The sequence below is a fragment of the Dipodomys ordii genome, unplaced genomic scaffold, assembly GCF_000151885.1.
Source record: "Dipodomys ordii isolate 6190 unplaced genomic scaffold, Dord_2.0 Scaffold8, whole genome shotgun sequence".
NCBI lineage: Eukaryota > Metazoa > Chordata > Mammalia > Rodentia > Heteromyidae > Dipodomys > Dipodomys ordii.
Genome location: NW_012267224.1, coordinates 17607605 through 17625554, shown reverse-complemented (window position 1 = coordinate 17625554; position 17950 = coordinate 17607605). Strand labels below are relative to the sequence as shown.

General features: G+C 43.4%; 1 protein-coding gene across 8 annotated transcripts in view; it reads right to left on the bottom strand.

The window, feature by feature from the left end:
* The window catches only part of Tbc1d1 (TBC1 (tre-2/USP6, BUB2, cdc16) domain family, member 1), a 180648-nt gene extending 162704 nt beyond the window's left edge, over positions 1–17944 (bottom strand). For 5 of the 8 annotated variants that reach the window (XM_013009031.1, XM_013009023.1, XM_013009028.1 and 2 more), the window contains exons 1-3: positions 17689–17944; positions 17065–17235; positions 8384–8909 (exon numbers count right to left, since the gene is read on the bottom strand). In XM_013009031.1, the coding sequence (XP_012864485.1) occupies positions 8384–8800 (417 nt within the window). In that variant the 5' untranslated portion in view covers positions 8801–8909; positions 17065–17235; positions 17689–17944. Of the gene's footprint in view, positions 1–8383; positions 8910–17064; positions 17254–17688 lie in introns of all 8 variants that reach the window. The other 3 variants (XM_013009024.1, XM_013009025.1, XM_013009026.1) reach the window with 3 other exon arrangements.
* Between the last annotated feature and the right edge of the window lie 6 nt (positions 17945–17950).

The following is a 17950-nucleotide window of genomic DNA, read 5'->3' as shown; positions in this document are numbered from 1 at the left end:
CCTGAAAATGCTAACTAATTCAGGGGCTGTCTAGATGAGGAAATAAAAAGTAGAGAGGAGTTGGTGCATTCTCAAGGATGGACACACTAAAGGGGATGTTCCCGCACAAAGTGCTCCTATGCACCACACTCTGTCCACGAGTGAAAAGACAGGCAAGGGCTCTGCTCTCTTAGGGCTCGGGGAAGACAGACAGTAAACAAGGAAGCATATGAATAAACAGATCATTCCAGCTAGTGGCTTTCAGTATGTCCTAAAATAGGGGCCCATGTGGTGCTGATTCACTACCACATGTTGTAGTTTGGGGGAAAAAACTACAAAAGATCTCTAAGCAAAATTCTAGCATTAACAAATAAAAGGCAGCAAACACAAGAGAGAAGCTGATTAGGTGTTTAGATTATTTCCAGAAATATTTGCTAGGTAGCCAATCTAATCTACATCTTACCAGTGCAAACATATCAAGGTGCATATGCAATTTAAAATTCTCCAGAAGACATTTTAGGTAAAAGGTTAGGCATTGGTGGCTCAAACCTATAATCTCAGCTACTTCTGAGGCTGAGATGGGGAAGATCATAATTTGAGGCCAGCCCAGACAAAAAGTTCATGAGACTACTTTCCAACTGATAGGAGGGTGCCGGGGCCCAAACCTGTTACCCTGGGAGGCTAAGATCAGGAGGACTGAAGCCCTAAGCCAGCCCAGGCAGCAAAACCTACAAGATTCTATGTTAATAGAAGGAGGTAGACACACCCATCATCCTAGCTTCAAACATGAGGATTGTGATCCTAGGGCACACCTGGGCAAGAAGTAAGATCCTATCTCGAAAATAACTAATAATGGGCTGGGAAGGTGGCTCAGTGGTAGAGTGCTTGCCTTGCATGCATGAGGCCCTGGGTTTGACTCCTCAGCACCACACAAACAGAAAAAAGTTAGAAGTGGCACTGTGGCTCAAGTGGTAGAGAACTAGCCTTGAGCTGAAGAGCTGAGGGACAGCGCCCAGGCCCAGAGTTCAGGCCCCACAACCAAAAAAGATAATAACTAATAATGGTGGAAAGGGGAGCTAGAGGTGTGGCTCAGTGGTAGAATGCCTTCCTAGCAAATATAAGGACCTAAGTTCAAAGCCCAGTACAGTACTCCACTACCAAAAACAAAAAAAGAAAAAGGAACTAGAAACAGGTGAAATTAGGTCCAATCCATAGAGATTAACATTTCAAATGCTCAGTAACTACAGGGCTGTAGATGACTACACAGGATAGTAAAGGTCTAGGCTATAAATAAATTCTTTTATGATACAAGTCAATTTTAGGTCCATGATATTTATAAAGTCTATTCTTAGCAATGGATTTATTTTTAAAAGTAATTATCAAACTCAGAGCAATTTGGTGAAAAATGCAAAGCAATATAAAGCTAAAGCTGCACTGAAAAATAAAAAAGACTTTTCATAATTACCCAAGCATGTATCTCATAAACCCAATGCTTCTAAGGTCTGCAGACTCATTTATCAAAGTCAAAAATAAATTATGTAATCAATCCAGTGTCATGAATCAAAAACCTTCCAGCAAATACCTCTGAGTTCATGAAGTCCTGGACATTCTTTTTATAGATGAAAAAAAAAAATCCCTGCCAACCATTTCACCCAGCAGCCGACTTCTGTTAATATGGACAACCATCATGTTGATTAGCTGACCTGAATATACTAGTCCCTAAATCCACGTACTGAGACACAGATGCTGTGGAATCCCAGCATACTGGTATCTTCCACACCAGGGTAGGATAGAAAAGGAGCAGTGGGAATTTAGCATAGATGAAAACACAGGTAACAAACATACTCTGATAACCCTTTTCTGAATAGCAAAAAACAAGAAGACTGTCTGAAACTAAGAAATTATAGCTACCACCTGCAGAAGTAAGCATAGAGAAGAACATCTGAAAACTAGCCCTGTGCTCTCCAGAACTACTTCGCCCAGATCACAAATTCTCCAGCATGATTTCTTTGTGCTGTATTGGGGCTTTGTACTCAGGGATTTGTACTCTTGCTTGGCCTTTTCACAAAAATCTGGTGCTCTACCGCTTGAGCCTCCATTGCCAGCTTTTTGCTGGCAAATGGGAGATAAGAGTCTCTTTGCTTGTCCTGCTTAGGCTGGTTTTGAACAGCGATCCTCAGATCTCAGCCTCCTGACTCGCTAGGAATACAGGCATAAGCCACTGGCCATTCTTCCCTTTGATGGTCATAAAACAGCAACAAAGTTAGAAGCCATAGCCCAACACTTCTCATACCTCCTCTGAGTGCTAGTCTCTTTGGTGGAAGCAGAACTCCACAGACACAAGATTAAAGTGTAACCACTCTTAGGAATGAGCTAAAGTTGCTTTGGACTGAGAAGCAGACCAGAAGCTCTTAATGCAGCCTTTAGTAGAAGAGGTGATGCTGAAGGGTCTCCAAATGGTTTTCTGACAGTTTTTCTAGACCTGAGTTTTAGGCCTAGAACTCTTGATTTGTGTGGGAGGTAATAGGGCAAAAATCCAGTTAGGGGCATTTGGCTAGCATGTCAGAGTGGTAACAATCCTATCTCACCACAGACAAGATTCAAAACTAGTGCCACAACCTAGAGCTTTATACCACATGTCAAGAAGGAGGCCTGGGGATGTTTGTGATGAGAAAATGTAATCTATGTTGCCATGAATGGAGAAAATTGAACTCAGCAAAGTTAAACAGTTTTCTTGCTGCAGGAATTTGCAGAGCTCTTAATGCACCAATGTACAATTCAGGGGGGACGAATGAGAACAAAATTCTCTTAATCAAGCAGTAATGGATGTGTGGTCTGCATAACAGAAACAATATTTCCCAAATAGTCAATGCATGATGGTGGTACAGTCAAAGGGACATTGAAATATAACACAGATTAATGGGTGGCACTATAATGAAGTGCAAAACACTTTGTTAGGGCTTCAGCATTCATCTGGCAGCTAACCTTTAAGAAACTACCATTTGTTGAGTTCTATTGTTACAAAGAATAGCCATAATTTCTCCATTCTTCCTTGTATCTCTGTGTGAGGCCAAATTTTCCACGGACCCCACCAGAGTGACACATCACACACAGAACAAATGGATACTACAGAAAAGCTAGAAGAATCTAGTCAGCTTTTACTAATACAGACATTAGAGATTAAGAATATAAAAGAATGCATAAAATAAAACAAAAATGTACCCCACTTACTGCTAAATATTTTTTTCTGGAAAATATAGTTATTATCCATAAAACATTATTTATGGGAACATGAAGTTTATTATTTTGATTTTTTTTTTTGGGTCCGGTCATGGGGCCTGAACTCTGGGCCTGGGCGCTGTCCCTCAGCTCTTCAGCTCAAGGCTAGCGCTCTACCACTTGAGCCACAGCGCCACTTCCGGCTTTTTTCTTTTTGCTTATGTGGTGCTGAGGAATCGAACCCAGGGCCTCAGGCATGCAAGGCAAGCACTCTACCACTGAGCCACCTTCCCAGCCCTATTTTGATTTTTTTTTTTTTGGTCGGTCGTGGGGCTTGAACTCTGGGCCTGGGCGCTGTCCCTCAGCTCTTCAGCTCAAGGCAGGCGCTCTACCACTTGAGCTACAGCGCCACTTCCGGTTTTCTGGTGGTTTATTGGAGATAGGAGTCTCACGGTCTTTCCTGCCCGGGCTGGCTTTGAACCGAGATCCTCAGATCTCAGCCTCCTGAGTAGCTAGGATTACAGGCGTGAGCCACCAGCGCCCGGCCCTATTTTGATTTTTAAGTGAATTTAAATGTCAGTATCATTAGAAGAGCTTGGTTTTAATTTCAAATAGAGTGAATAGTGGTCGGTGTATATCCCACAGAAACTGCATTCTTTGGGATATTCAATAACTTTGTAGCTTTTTTTTTTCCCCCCAGGGCTGAGGATCGAACCCAGGGCCTTGCGCGCGGCGGGCGCCCTTCCGCTGGGCTAAACTCCCAGCCCCGGATATTCAATAACTTTGGAAAGGTAAAAAGTGGTCCTTGGACCCAAAACCATTGAGATGCTTCCCCTAACCCATTTGGTCATGACAGCTGTTGTGCATGGAATGGCTTGAGTACGGACTACACAGGGAAAGAGGCATCCAGTGGCAGGCCTGTAAGATGACTCCCCTACCCCTCCACTCTCTAGACATTCCTCAGTAAATTAATTTACATGCTGATCAAAGGATTTCCTCCCAGACAGGAGTTGGTGCTTCTGACCCTGGCAAGCACAGTCCATGCTGACCTCATATGTTTAGAAGAGGCCTTTCTGTGGAGAATTCTCCCACTGAGCAAACGTTACAAAGAGTGGAGAGATTTGACAGTGGAGACTGACATGTTCTCCAACAGACAATGCTCTGTTATGAGATGTGATTGGGGGGTGGGGGTGGGAGGGCATTTCCAAGAACCTAATGTCATTTACCATTCTGTTTCTGAGGGCAACAGAATCCCTAATAGCAGTAGCTGCATTACAAATAACTCTTTTATCATTTTATAAAAGGTAGACAGCGATTTATTCTCTGAGTAATGACAATCTGTGTTGGTCAAAATTGGAAGCCAGCCAAAAATAACTTAAGACCTAATTCATATTCCAACGTTGGCTTTTTAGAATATAGAGTAAGACCAATTTTCTATCTTGAGTGAGACTGGAAGCCCAGAATTTACTTATAAATCTCTCCATCCTGTCAGATATCCAAATGACTGGCCAGAACCTGTTCAAGACGGCATACAAGACTTTGGGAAAAGTGTCAAAAGTATAAAGTATTGAACAATTATTTTTTGCAAAACCTTTCACCAAAGAAACTATCCTTAGATAGAGCTGGGCTGTTCAGTTCTCACCTTTACTCCCAAGTCTGTTCAAATCACAAGAGTCATTAAGTTTATTTCTGCAGTCTAGGTTGTATTATTGTTCAAGGATGACCAGGATTTCATGCTTTAGGTGAAGCTACACAACTTGAGATTTTTTTTTTCTTTTTACCAAATACTTGAAGTGAAACTGGCACTTAATCTGCTTCTAGTAAATCTTTCTTGATTAAATGTTATGGTCATAAATGGTTACTAGGTTGTTTCTTTTTTTTTTTCATCTGCTAGAATCAAACCCAGGATTCCATGCATGCCTGGCAAGCACTCTACTATTGAGCTATACCTCATAGCCCACTTACTAAATTCCAGGTCCCAATCTACCTCATTTAGTTCTCCTCATACCTGCAGGATATAAGTTCTGTTTTACGGTTGTACAGGTGAGGAAGCAGACTCAGTTGCCAGAAACTATCCAGTGTATGTGTGCCAGAGGAAGGATTGGAATCCAGGAAGTTAGTCCCTCTGCACCTCCCATAGTGAGCATGTCCTGTTTATCTGAGTGGCCTGCGAATAACATCACATGTTTTATAATATCAAGATCTTGGAGTCTCTATGGGAAATGGTGATTTTGAGTTCCACACTATCCTTTCTTTCAAAAGGCCTTCTCTTTGGGCACTGACACCTCACACCTGTAATCTTGGCTACTCAGGAGACTGAGTTCTGATGATGGTTGTTCAAAGCCAGCCTGGGCAACAAAGTCCATGAGACTCATCTCCAGTTAAACACCAAAAGTCAAAAGTGGAGCTGTGACTCAAACATACTAGCACAAAAGCTCAAGAACAGCACTCAGGCCCTCAGTTCAAACACTAGGACTTGTGTGTGCTTACTTACACACACACACACACACACACACACACACACAGCTTTCTCTATACTCAGAGTGTGCATCAGGCTCTATTTTGTCTTCCCATCACGCCCAACACATGCACCAACTGGTCTGATTCCCTATTGGGGATTTAGACTGACTTCCTGCTGATAATAGCTGATTTCCTGGTAGCCTCTACTAATAACCTCTTGAATAGCAGCAGTCACTGCTTCAATGTATTAAAAACCAAGGAACAAATGTGTATCTCCACAAATCTGCTGTCTCTCTGTATCTGCAGGTGATTGGTTCCAGAACGTCCCCAGATATCCAAATCTGCAGACTCCCAAATCCCTCACACAAAGTAGCATATAATTTGCACATAACTGATACAAATGTGGTGCTAGGCCATTTCTGTGAATGGGAAGATGAGCACGGTGGCTGTGTCTATGACCTCAGAGATAACAGGAAACCTAAAAGTAGACAGATCTCTCTCTAATCAGGCCTGAGCCTGAGCAAGAAATGAGGCTCTATCCTAAAAATAACCAAGTGAAAAAAACAGAGCTGGAGGCACGGCTCAGAGGTATTGCGCCAGTTTAGCAAGTAGAAGACTGAATTCAAATCCCAGTCCTGCCAAGAAAATTTCTATTTGAAGTTGGTTGAATCCACAAGCATGGAACCTATGGCTATGAAGAGCCAACTACACTTAGTACCAACAACATTAATTCTACGTGGGACTCATACTTAGAAGAGTATGCAAAATAAACCAACAAAGTACAGAAGGAAAACATTAGCATTCCTACATATTATGCCTGTTGCATATATAGGTATGACTGGTATATCCCAACATGCTTAGCATGTTAGTTGAGATGGAGTCTTGCTATCTTTCTGCCAGGCCTAGCCTGGAACCACAATCCTCCTAATCTCTACCACTGCCCTTAGCCTCTATTCATATTTTAAATTTGAAATTATGAAGAACAGGCTTTATGGACAGTTATCATACAGATGGGCACAGACATCTCAGTACAAATGAGGAGACACACAGGCAGCTTAGCATCTAAAGCAGCTGAGGGATTTTCAGCCCATGCATGAGCTGTGATTCCCATGTCTTATACCAAAAAGCATATTCTGTGGGCTTAATTGAAAAAGTGGCGACATGGATTATCTTTTCAATTTTATCTACACCAATCCTCACTAAGTAGAAGACAAGAAGCTTTAAACAAGTCTTGCAAAGAACTACAAATAGTATAGATAACAATGAAAACCCAAATGAAAAAGAAAATAGCAGGGTTTTGGCCACCTGTCATAGATTTTTCTCAGACATATCACCAGATTAAACAGTAATAAGCCAATGAGATCTGACATGAAGTGGACAAAAGGCAAAACACACAAAAGAACTCCTGATAATATCAAAACAACTTCATATCCACTGTTGTCATCGAAGACCTTTGCCCAAGGGAACATCATACCCTGGGAAACCAGCTAGAATTATTCTAATATGGTTTATAAAGAACTACACTTTTCTTAGTGGTATTTAAAAATGTGGAGATCACTGATATGGAACTTTGCTTATTCAAAGGGCAATTTGCAACCTTGTATAGTACTGGGGCTTGAACTCTGGGCTTTACATTCACATTCAGATTTTTCAATCACGGCTCTACCACTTGGCCAAACCTCCAGTTCCAGCCTTTTTTTGTTGGTTAATTGGAGATAAGAATCTCCTACATTTGTCTGCCAATAGGGCTTCAAACCTTAATCCTCAGATCTTAGCCTCCTGCGTATCTAGCATTGTAAGTGTGAGCCATCAGCACCTTATAAACTTACACTTTCTAATAGCTATTATTATTTTTTGAATGCTGGTACTAGAGCTTGAACTCAGGGCCTGGGCTCTGTCCCTCAGCTTTTTATGCTCAAGACTGGCACTCTAGCATGGCACTGGTGGCTCACACTTGTAATCCTAGGTACTCAGGAGACTGAGATCTGAGGTTCACCGTTCAAAGCCAGCCTAGAAGCAGAAAAGTCTGTGAGACTCTAATCTCCTATTAGCCATTAGAGAATTGGAAGTGGTGCTGTGGCTTAAAGTGGTAGAGCACTAGCCTTGAGCAAAAGCGCTCAGGGACAGCTGCTAGCTGCCCAGGTGATCAGGTCCTGAGTTCAAGCCCCAGGACTGACCAAAAAAAAAAGACTGATACCCCACCATTTAAGCTTTCACTCACAGCTTTTTGGTGGTTAATTAGAAAGAAGAGTCTCACAGAAAGTGGAGGCTGGCTTTGAATGCTGATCCTTAGAGATCTCCACCTCCTGCATAGCTAGGGTCACAGGCATGAGCCACTAGCACCCAGTCTAATACTTTCAAAAATATAAATTATTGGACTAGGAATGTGGCTTAGTGGTAGAATGCTTGCCTAGCATGCATGGAGCCCTAGGTTTGATTCCTCAGTATCACATAAACAGAAAAAGCTGGAAGTAGCATTGTGGCTCAAATGGTAGAGTGCTAGCCTTGTGCAAAAGACTCAGGCAGAGTGCCCAGGCCCTGAGTTCAAGTCCTAGGACTGGCAAAAAAAAATCCTTACAAACCCAATATTCAGTTAAATAATCTATGTATAACTGCCTTATGATCTCCTTATTTATTCCAGTCTACTTATAATAAATTTCCTAGCCCCAAGACAATTAAAAACATTGCAGCTCCGTATTATCCCTTAGGTCCCTTCTTAACTTACTTTAGTCTGATCGTCGGCTTTGAAGACATAGCAGATACTCTGCCGGTGCGCAGCATCTTCCTTAATGAGACAAGCAAAATAACTGGGGTCATGACTATTATGAATCAGTTTGTGCACACGCTGGGGCTTGCACTCAAAGATGCTGGAGCAGATCAGTGGGTCCCATTGTTGACTTCTCCCTGGGTCAGGTTCACATTTCAGTCCAGAGGGTGAAACCCAAAGTCGCACTTGCTTAGTGACAGGCTCTTTTTTGGAGGCCTGTCCACTAAGTCTTCGCACCTCAGCCACCACCCATGGCAGCATGGGCATGGTGGTGAGAGAATGCACAGGCAAAGAGCCTACCAGCTGAAGGCCGAAGTCCACCGAGACCTCATTAGGAAATGTGTGCTTCCTTGCTGTGAATGTTATGGGCTCCATCTTGGAAAAGGAATGGAGACTCAGCAAATCCTTGCTGCTGGATTCGTAGTGTCAACCAGCTGAACAATCCAAATGAACAATCTATTCTGCACGCTTTTGATGCAGAATCCTGAAGGAGAAACAGAGGTATTAGAATTGAATAAAGTCACAGCAATAGCTACTTTCAGCGAGTTGTTATTCCAGAACTTAAAAGTCTGAAACACAAATACAAGGAGATATAGATATGTGCTCAAATAAGCTACTCTGGCTAGAGAGCTTTCCTGAAATGGAATGATGAACCTGTCACACTCATTATAGGATACAAAGACACCACTGGGAAAGTTCAAGAAAGCATAGGAATAGAGGGATAGCAAAGTCACACATGATAGAAAACAATATTTCTCTCCTCTGATGGCTTTACACCCTGTTCTATTACATAGCCAAAAAGATTCCTTCCAAAAAGAAGTCTTATAGGGAAAAAAATCAACCATCCAGCAACCGAACCAGCTTTAAAGAAGTGTTCAAGCGTTCATCTACACACTTGTCAATTTTTACCTACCTCCATTTTTTTTCCTGGTCCTGAGGCTTGAACTCAGGGCCTGGGCACTGTCTCTGAGCCTCTTTGTGCTTAAGGCTAATGCTCTACCACTTGAGCCACAGTGTCACTTCCAGTTTTTTCTGATAAGCTTATTGGAGATAAGAGTCTTACAGACTTTCCTGCCCAAGCTAGCTTCGAATCATGATCCTCAGATCTCAGCCCCCTGAGAAGCTAGGATGACAGGAATGATGAGCCACTGGCACCTGGCTCCACAACCATTTTTTAATGTTGCTAGGGGATGTGCTCAGGGCCTTATGCATGCTAGGCAAGAACTCTACCACTGAGCTATATCCCCAGCCCCTACTCAAGTTATAAAAGGGGACTGTCTAGAGATTCTGAACTACAGATCTGTATTCCATTAACATCTCCCCAGTATCTATCAGGTTTCAAGCACCATCCTAAACATTATTTTAATTCATGTAATGTAAGTCATTCCAGCTCGAACTTCGTTATTTAAAAAGTAACTCATTCTCACCTCCTGCCCTCCTTCCCAGAACTTCTCTCCAACAGGGTTAACACATTGGTGTTGATTTTATTTACTATGTTAAGTCAGCTTTCAGTCACTGTAACAAAATCCTGAGATAATGAACATATTAGAGAGAGAAAGTTTACGTCTTGAGGAGATGATGGAATGTTCAAAGAGGTCTTCAGGTCATCGGGGTGGATACTGGGAGGGGATTATGGGGCTTTAGCTTCTTCCTTGTCCTCTCTTTTGTTCTCAGTCCTGAAGTGAGTGGTTTGGTCAGCTACTTGCTCCTGCTGTGATGTATAGCCTGTTTAGACTACTAGGGGGTCCATACTTTAGCATTAAATAGCATCGAGTCACTTAGATTCCTTCATCATATCAATACTTTTAACTCTATCATCTAAACACATCTTTTTCTTTCTCTCACCAATATCTACTAATTTGCAAATACACAGGATTTATCAGGTCACTTCTCTGCAAGTAGTTCCTCAATAACTTCCCTATCCTTAGAAATCTAAGTTCTTCTATGTGGCCTGTACAATCACGTTGGAATATGGTCCTGTATGTAGCTCCAACTTTACATTCTCCCCATGTCCTCCTTTGCACTCTTCTTGGCTCTGAAGACAGAGAACTGGACACAGTTCCCCACATGCAACGTGACTCAGTGCACAGTGCATCTTGTTCCTCTCTCCTCAGACTGTAATGCGATGGCAACTTAGAAGGGGGCTTGGTTTTCCTTACATACAAGCTAACAACTTGGTAAAAGATAAGAGATTTCTGGGTCAGAGACAAAGGACAATTGATTACATGGACCAAAAGCAACAGTTAGTTCCTTGACTCCTCGTGCTCACAGGTCAGGTGACGCTTGTATTACAGGGTACTACAGGAGCAGAAGCTGAGCCTAGGGAACCTGACTATTAGGAAAGGAAGCCTGTTCAGCCTTACCCCAGAGAAAGATGCCTTCTCACATAGCTGGCTGCTACAGAAACATAATTGACAGTGTAGTCAGGATAAAAGCAGGCAGTGCCTCTGCCCACAAGATGGGTGTAAACGCAGGGCCATGAGGATCATCTCCTAGCCACCCCTACTCTTGTCCTTAAACCTAACTCATTTGAATGTCATAGCTCAGATGACCATCACCTCTTTTCTCCCAACATGATTCAGAGCTACCACCGTCATGTCCTTACTGCACTTTGGACCTAGTCATATTTATTTTAAGAATTGAATAGGTGTCCTTCGACAGGATTGCAAACTTCTTAAACACTTTAAGACTTGGGGTTATAAAACTCAATATTTTAACTCTTTAGGAAAGAGAACAGAACGCTATGTAGTTTTCCTCTTTTTTACATGAGACATATTCTGAAAGTAATGTTTAAATAAATCTGAACATATTTCAGATGTTTTTAATTTTACATGTTCAAAAGTTCAAAAATAAACTAATACCCTTATGATTCTAAATACATTTTGTGAAAGTGAATCCCTGACTTCCTTCCTTCAATGTACAGTACTTATGATGATGAAATTAGTCTTAGAATTCCAAAATAAAATAATAGTCCTCTTTCTTCTCTTGTCTCTCTTCAACTCACAGGTGAAAGTGGTATTAAATGTCTGGCTTGACATTCACTCCTGTAACTGAATCGGCTTTAAGTTTTAACCGTTGACAGCTGCTAATCCCAAGACATGCCTACAGAAGTACTAGTATTACTACAAAGAACACAGCCGCATCTATCAAGTATTCTAAATGAAGCAGTTATTAATCAGGTGGCAACAAGGATAGCAAAACTACTTTCAGTTTTCTGCTCTTTTAAATGCCTCGGTAAATAATCATCAAATTAACTGTCATTTTATTGACAAAACTATTTGAAAAACATAGTCTCTACTTGCTGGGGCTTGAACTCCGGGCCTTGTCTTAGATACTTTTGTTCAAGTCTGGTTCTTTACCACTTAAGCCATGCCTCCACTTTCAGCTTTTTTCTGGTTTAGTAGCAATAAGAATCTCTTAAATTTGTGGGCCAATTGAAGATTCAGGTATATGAGCCACCTACTTTTTACTTTGCTTTTAAACAAGCATGCTCTTAGTTTCTGTAAAAAAAAAATAATTACTTTTCAGTAATAACTTTCATGGATAGATGTACTAATTCAGCAATACTAATAAGCCACTACATTATTTGCAAAGCCATTTCAATACACATTATTTACACTTGACCCAGTAGAACCATCTATACCTTAAGCCTCAGAGAGAACCAACCATCTATTCCACAGAGGTGTCTTCTGTTTTGTATCCATGGAAGACAATAATCTGATCTTTACATCATTGAGTCTCCTGTTAGCTTCTTCTTAGTAGAGCGCTATGTACAAGCCTAATTCTGTTGTATTCTACACAACGCCTTCATTTCTACAGTAACCCAAAAGACATTTCTACCTTTCTTAGAACAGTTGCTGGGGTTCCTGCAATGCTACCTCTGCCTGGAAGCGTGCACTTAAGATCATAAAATTTTAAAATCAACAAGGTTCTCTTATGCCATTTAGAAATATCCTTCTTAAGTGAAACTGGGTTCTGGAGAGGTTAAGTGGGCTTGTCCAAATTTAGTGACAGAATTAGGACAGCAAAAATCCCGATTGCCCATTCAAGAGCCGCAAAGAACCTCAATTTCCCCACGAGGACATTTTCAAGTCTCAAGTTGAAAAAGCAAGTTACTTAACTTCTCCAAACTCAAGCTCATTCTTACAGCAGAACAAAACAAACTCATCTTGTTAAGTTCTGTCTGTAATCTGTGAATCTCATTTTCATAATGCATAACACCAAATGTCTCCAGCACAGTGTGAGGATACAAAGCTGCTTTTCTGAACAAAAATGAGGGGGAGCTACATGAAGAAGGGATGGGATCTATTGATCAGGAAGCGAGAGAAGCAAGGGTAGGTGTTGGAAAGCTGCCTAGTGGGAACCCCCTCTTTTCTCAGCCCTATCACTCCCTCCAGCAAGCCACAGAGAGTAGAATGTGGACTTTTCCATTGCCAACAACACACAGCCTCCCCAGAATGCTGGTGGGAAGGTGCTATGATTTGCATGGGGTTTGTGTGTGGCCCAAAGGTTGATGTATTGGAATTGTGGTACTCAGTATGCCCATATTGACAGGTACTGGCACCATTAGAGTCATGGTCTAGAAGGAGGTGACTGGGTCATGACCTCCATTTTGAAAGGTTTAACGTTGGTTTCCTGGAGTGGGCTATATCTGCAGGAATGGATTTGTTTCTCTAAGAGTGGGTTGTTATAAAGGAGTCTGGTTCCTCCTCACTGTCTTGCTTTCTCTCTTGACAAGTGATCTATTACCCTCACATATGCCCTTGCCCTGGATGCTCTCCACCATATTGGGACCCCAGCCAGGGGACCCTAACCAGATGCCAGTGCATCTGGAGACATTCCAGCCACCAGAATTATAACCCAAATAAATCTTTTTATAAGTTGTACAGTCTCGGGAATTTTGTCTCCACAACATAAAATACACTAAGATAGAGGAAAAAACAGATGAAGAAGATGGAGGAAAAGATGGAGGGAAGGGAACTAGGCGCTTCTAACTTCCAGCCACATTAGGAACAAGCCAATACTGACAACTTCTAGGGGATCCCAGTGGGAAATTCTGAGGTAGGCCCTTACTTCCCTTTGTGAATTGATGGTTAATTGAGCGGGCATATGCCTGAGCAGAAGTCTCCTTCAATCTGAAATTCTCTGAACTCATGCAACAGGTCCACCAACTCATGTACATAATTTGCTTCCCTACACAGAATTCCACCCCAGTCAGAGCAGTGAACTCTGCACCCAGCAGTTGCCCAGGTAGCAATGATCTTTGCAGGTTTAGCTATTCACCAGCTAGCCTCAGAAGCTGACACCCACAGATGCTTCAATAACCAATGAGCCTAGCAACATGACTTGGACAATAATGCTGCTTTTAAATGGCTTCCTTCTTACATAAGTCAAAGGTCAGTTCTTGTATCCTTTTGTATTTTACTACACAGGAAAAAGGGGTGGAGGACAGAGGTGCTAAGTAATCCTCAGAGCTTATATATAACCTTTCTATATGGTTGTTGTCAGCAATAATAATGGTTTACTTAGTAATAGCTCCAGGTGTGTATTAACTGATTTAACTCTTGAAACCACCCTGAGTAATATGGAGTATTCTATAGCATTTACCATCATGTCCAATTTAAAGTGGAGACAGGAAGGAAGGAGGCAGCACAGGAAATGAGCACATCTGCCTAAGATCATGGCAGAAGGGATGGTGGGGAAAACAAAGGAGGAGGCAACAATGCTTGATAAGAAATGCACTCATTACCTTGCTCATGTAACTGTAACCCCTCTGTACAGTATTTCCACAATAAAAAACATTTTAAAAAAAGAAAATGGTGCAATCTAGATTTGAACCCAGATCTTTTGGCTCCAGAGCTGGTGCTTGCTCTTAAGCATTTCACTAAAGGAATACCTATTAACCAACTACCTTTTCTGGGACACTTGATAGAGATGACCTTGGGTACTCTCCCTACTCTGAGAATGGCAGAATTTGAATCCAGACCTGTCTTACACAAACTTTTGTCCTTCCCAATATGATGCTATCTTTAGAAGGGAATAACCTCCAACTAATGGCTTAGCTTAGTTTATTCTATTTAAGGTTTAGGTAGTCTCAGCAATGTAAATTTAGTGCCTAAAAAAATAAAACAAATAGTAGCAACAAGTAGTTTCCATTTTATGTGCTTACCTACTTTGGAAGTTCAGATTCACCAACTACATATGATGCTTCACTAAAGTGAAAGATTTGCCTTTGCTTTCAAAGGGAGAAATGTCCGTGGTTATCTCGAAGGAGAGAGGCACAATCAAAACTAAATGTGTGACAGCTCTAGAACATACTTCTTACATTATTTGCACTTGCTCTGGAACATAAGTATCAAGATAATTTCATATGGTCCACACGTGACAGGTCTTTTTATAACACTGGAAACCTGGAAAAGGCGTACACTCTCTATGAACCTGTCAAAATATCAGAATAGGTTTTCTTTTACTTGAAAGCGGAAATGGTCATGTCTTTTGTGAATAACCTTTTTAAAACATATTTTTATTGGAATGTGAAATTGAAAAGCAAGCATTGAGGCCAGCCTGCAAAGGGAGGTATAAGGAAATAGTTCTGATTAAAGACTTCAATCCTTCGTCGTCACTCCAGGGAGCTGAATCCCAACGTCCTCAGCTCCTGAGCAGACTCTGAGCACTGTCTGAGTGAAGAGATTTCCACTTCTCCAAGTTTTAATGAGCAAGAAAAGTTTTGGGGTGACTGTGGCTGTCAAATTTGAGAAGTGCAGAGTGAACACAGAAAGAGCAAAAGCAACCGTGCCAACACACACACACACACACACACACACACACACGTATATGCATGAAGTCTCCAAGCAGATATATATACATTGTAGGTTCCCAGGAGAATCTGAAAAGTGTGGGGACTGGGAATCTACAGGGAAATACTTGGAAGGGTACAGGAGGCCTGAGGGGCTGTCTCTTGTAGAGAGAAAATTAAAAGTATGTTCAAAGATAGAGTCCTCACCGGGCATGGTAGCTCATGCCTTTAATCTCAGGAGGCATAGGCAGGGCAAAAAAGTTAAAATTTTTAAAAAAAAGAAAAATAGGGCCGGGGACATGGCTCAAATAATAGTGTGCCTACTTAGTAATCAAAGCCTTGAGCTTGAACTCAGAGATGCTCTAGTACTGCAAGAAGCTGGTGGCAAAACTAACAACAACAGAAATAAAACAAGCAACCCTCCTTCTGGTATATTCTAGAAGATTCCAGAAGAAGAGGGCTAGATGGGAGTGCCCACTCTCACCTGGCTCTGCACAGTGGCATACATGATGGTAACTTCCGGCCTTCCTGGCCTGGTAAGGAAGGACAGAGGGCTGGTCCATCAGCCACCCATCATTTCTTCCTCATACCCTCTTGATACTGTGACATGCTGTCTTATGAGATAAAGGATGAATATTGACATGAGTGCCACCCAACCAGAAATGTTATAGAGAAAGGGAGAATGCCATGGTGACAGGGGCAGAGGGTTCATTTGTAAAACTCGACTTGGGTTCCAATTCATTATCTGGCCAATGATAGTTTCTCCCTTGCAGAGGCCTGCAAATCACTGAACTGGTTCATGTGAAGGCATGTCATCATTCACCAGATACTTCTGTTTCCTCCTTTGAACCACAGCTTATTCTTTGTCTCCCAAACCTCCATTAACTGTATTGTTAACTACATCATTTTGTACTCAGAATTTCCCAGCATGCACTTGAACTCACAGATCTACCCAGTCTTGGAGCACACATTATGTCAACAATTATGTATAGAAGGATCTGGGGGTATCTTAGTTCTCTATAACAAACAAATACAGGCAGATTGGAAACTGTGGTAGCATCCAATTTCAAACAGTTGTCAACACACCTTTTTACAAACGTTTTTTTTTCCTTGCAATTTCTAGATTCCTTAAGACAGTCTTCAGGGTTCCCAGGCAGGAGGAGGTGATTATGAGACACACCTCCTGAACCTAGCTAGCAGGGCTCACCGGCTTCAGCTCACCGGCTTGAGGGCCTGCTAATCCAAGCCAATGATAGAACGTGAACAGTCAGACAGGTGGAGGGAGTTTTGCAAGGTGATTCCAGCCTCCTGAACCGATGCTCCTTTCCTTGGTCTACTCTAACCCCTCCCCCACACAACAGGTTCCTCCCACACGACAGAACCCCAGGGTGGCAGGCCTCCACGCCTGCCAATCCCACCTCACACCTGCGGGGGACGAGGCATTTCTGCTCCCCCAAAACAAAGGTTCAGCATTTAGGCCCAGTGCAAAAAAGTTTGTAAGTTTAGACTTGTAGCGATAGCTAAGAGTTCCACGGGTGAGTGTGACCTATTTAAAGCAGGTCGTTGTAAAACTCCATCGGAGCCTAATTAGATAAATGAAACCATCCAATCCTCTCCAAAAGGAGAAGCAGGACGGGCTCGATGAAGCGAACCACGGACCCCGGTGAAAACTAAAGGATTCTGGTGAGAGGAACAACCATCACTTTCAATTTCTTCTTCTTTCCGAAGCAACTTCCGGAGGACAAGCTATTTTAAATAAAATCACAACGGGGAAAGCCACGTTTGGGTGGATTGCAAGCAAACTGTCATCTCTTTACACACACACACACACACACACACACACCTCTCTAAAAGAAAAGCGAACAGCCATGCGGGGCGAAGTTTGAGGTCTCACGTCCACACAGACGAGGAGGAAGCTGCTAGAAGCAATGAAGCAGGCTTTCAAAATGACTGGTACAGGATGTGCCCACAGAAAGCGGCGTTGCGCGTACCGGAGACGCTGCCAAAGTTGCTACTGCAGAGTAACCCTGAACTTTTAAAGGGGGTGGCACGGGGTCACCAGGACCACCCCTTTCCTCCTAATCAGGCCTCCTGCGGAGCCGGGGAGCCTAGGAGATAATTGGCGGGAGGAAGGGAGCGAGGGCAGGAGGGAGGAGGCAGGAGATGCCGGGACCAGCGAGCCGGGGAGGGGCCGGGTGGGAACTGCAGGAGCTCCCCACGCGGCGCGCACCGCACACCGAGGTTTCGCTTTCCTCCAGACCGGGGTGGGGGGGGGGGACGACAGGGTGGCACCGAACTTGCGCCCGCCACCGAGCCCCCCTCACGGCGAGGACAGCAGGATCGCCCCCCACCCACCCTCCCGGACTGCCAGGTTCCAAGGGAGCCCCAAGAGCGCGCGGCGCGGGGAGGGGATTCGGGGGGTCCGGACTCCACGCCATGCCCGGGGGCACACCTAGGAGGCGCCTACCTGTGCTGGGGGTGCGCGCGCTCAGAGCCCCGGGCCCGGGCAGGGCGCGCAGGAGCTCGGGGGCATCCTGGGGAGCGCCGGGGCGAGCGGGGCATCCGTGGTGCGCGGCGGCTACGCTGTCTTCCCGCCTCCCGGCGCGGCACCGCTCCGCTGGCTCCCGCCTCTCCTCGTCCTCCGGGCGGAGGACCCCGCGGGTCCCACGGCGGCGGCGGCGGCAGCAACAGGCACCGTGGTCGGCTGGCGGCAGCGGCGGGGGGGGGGG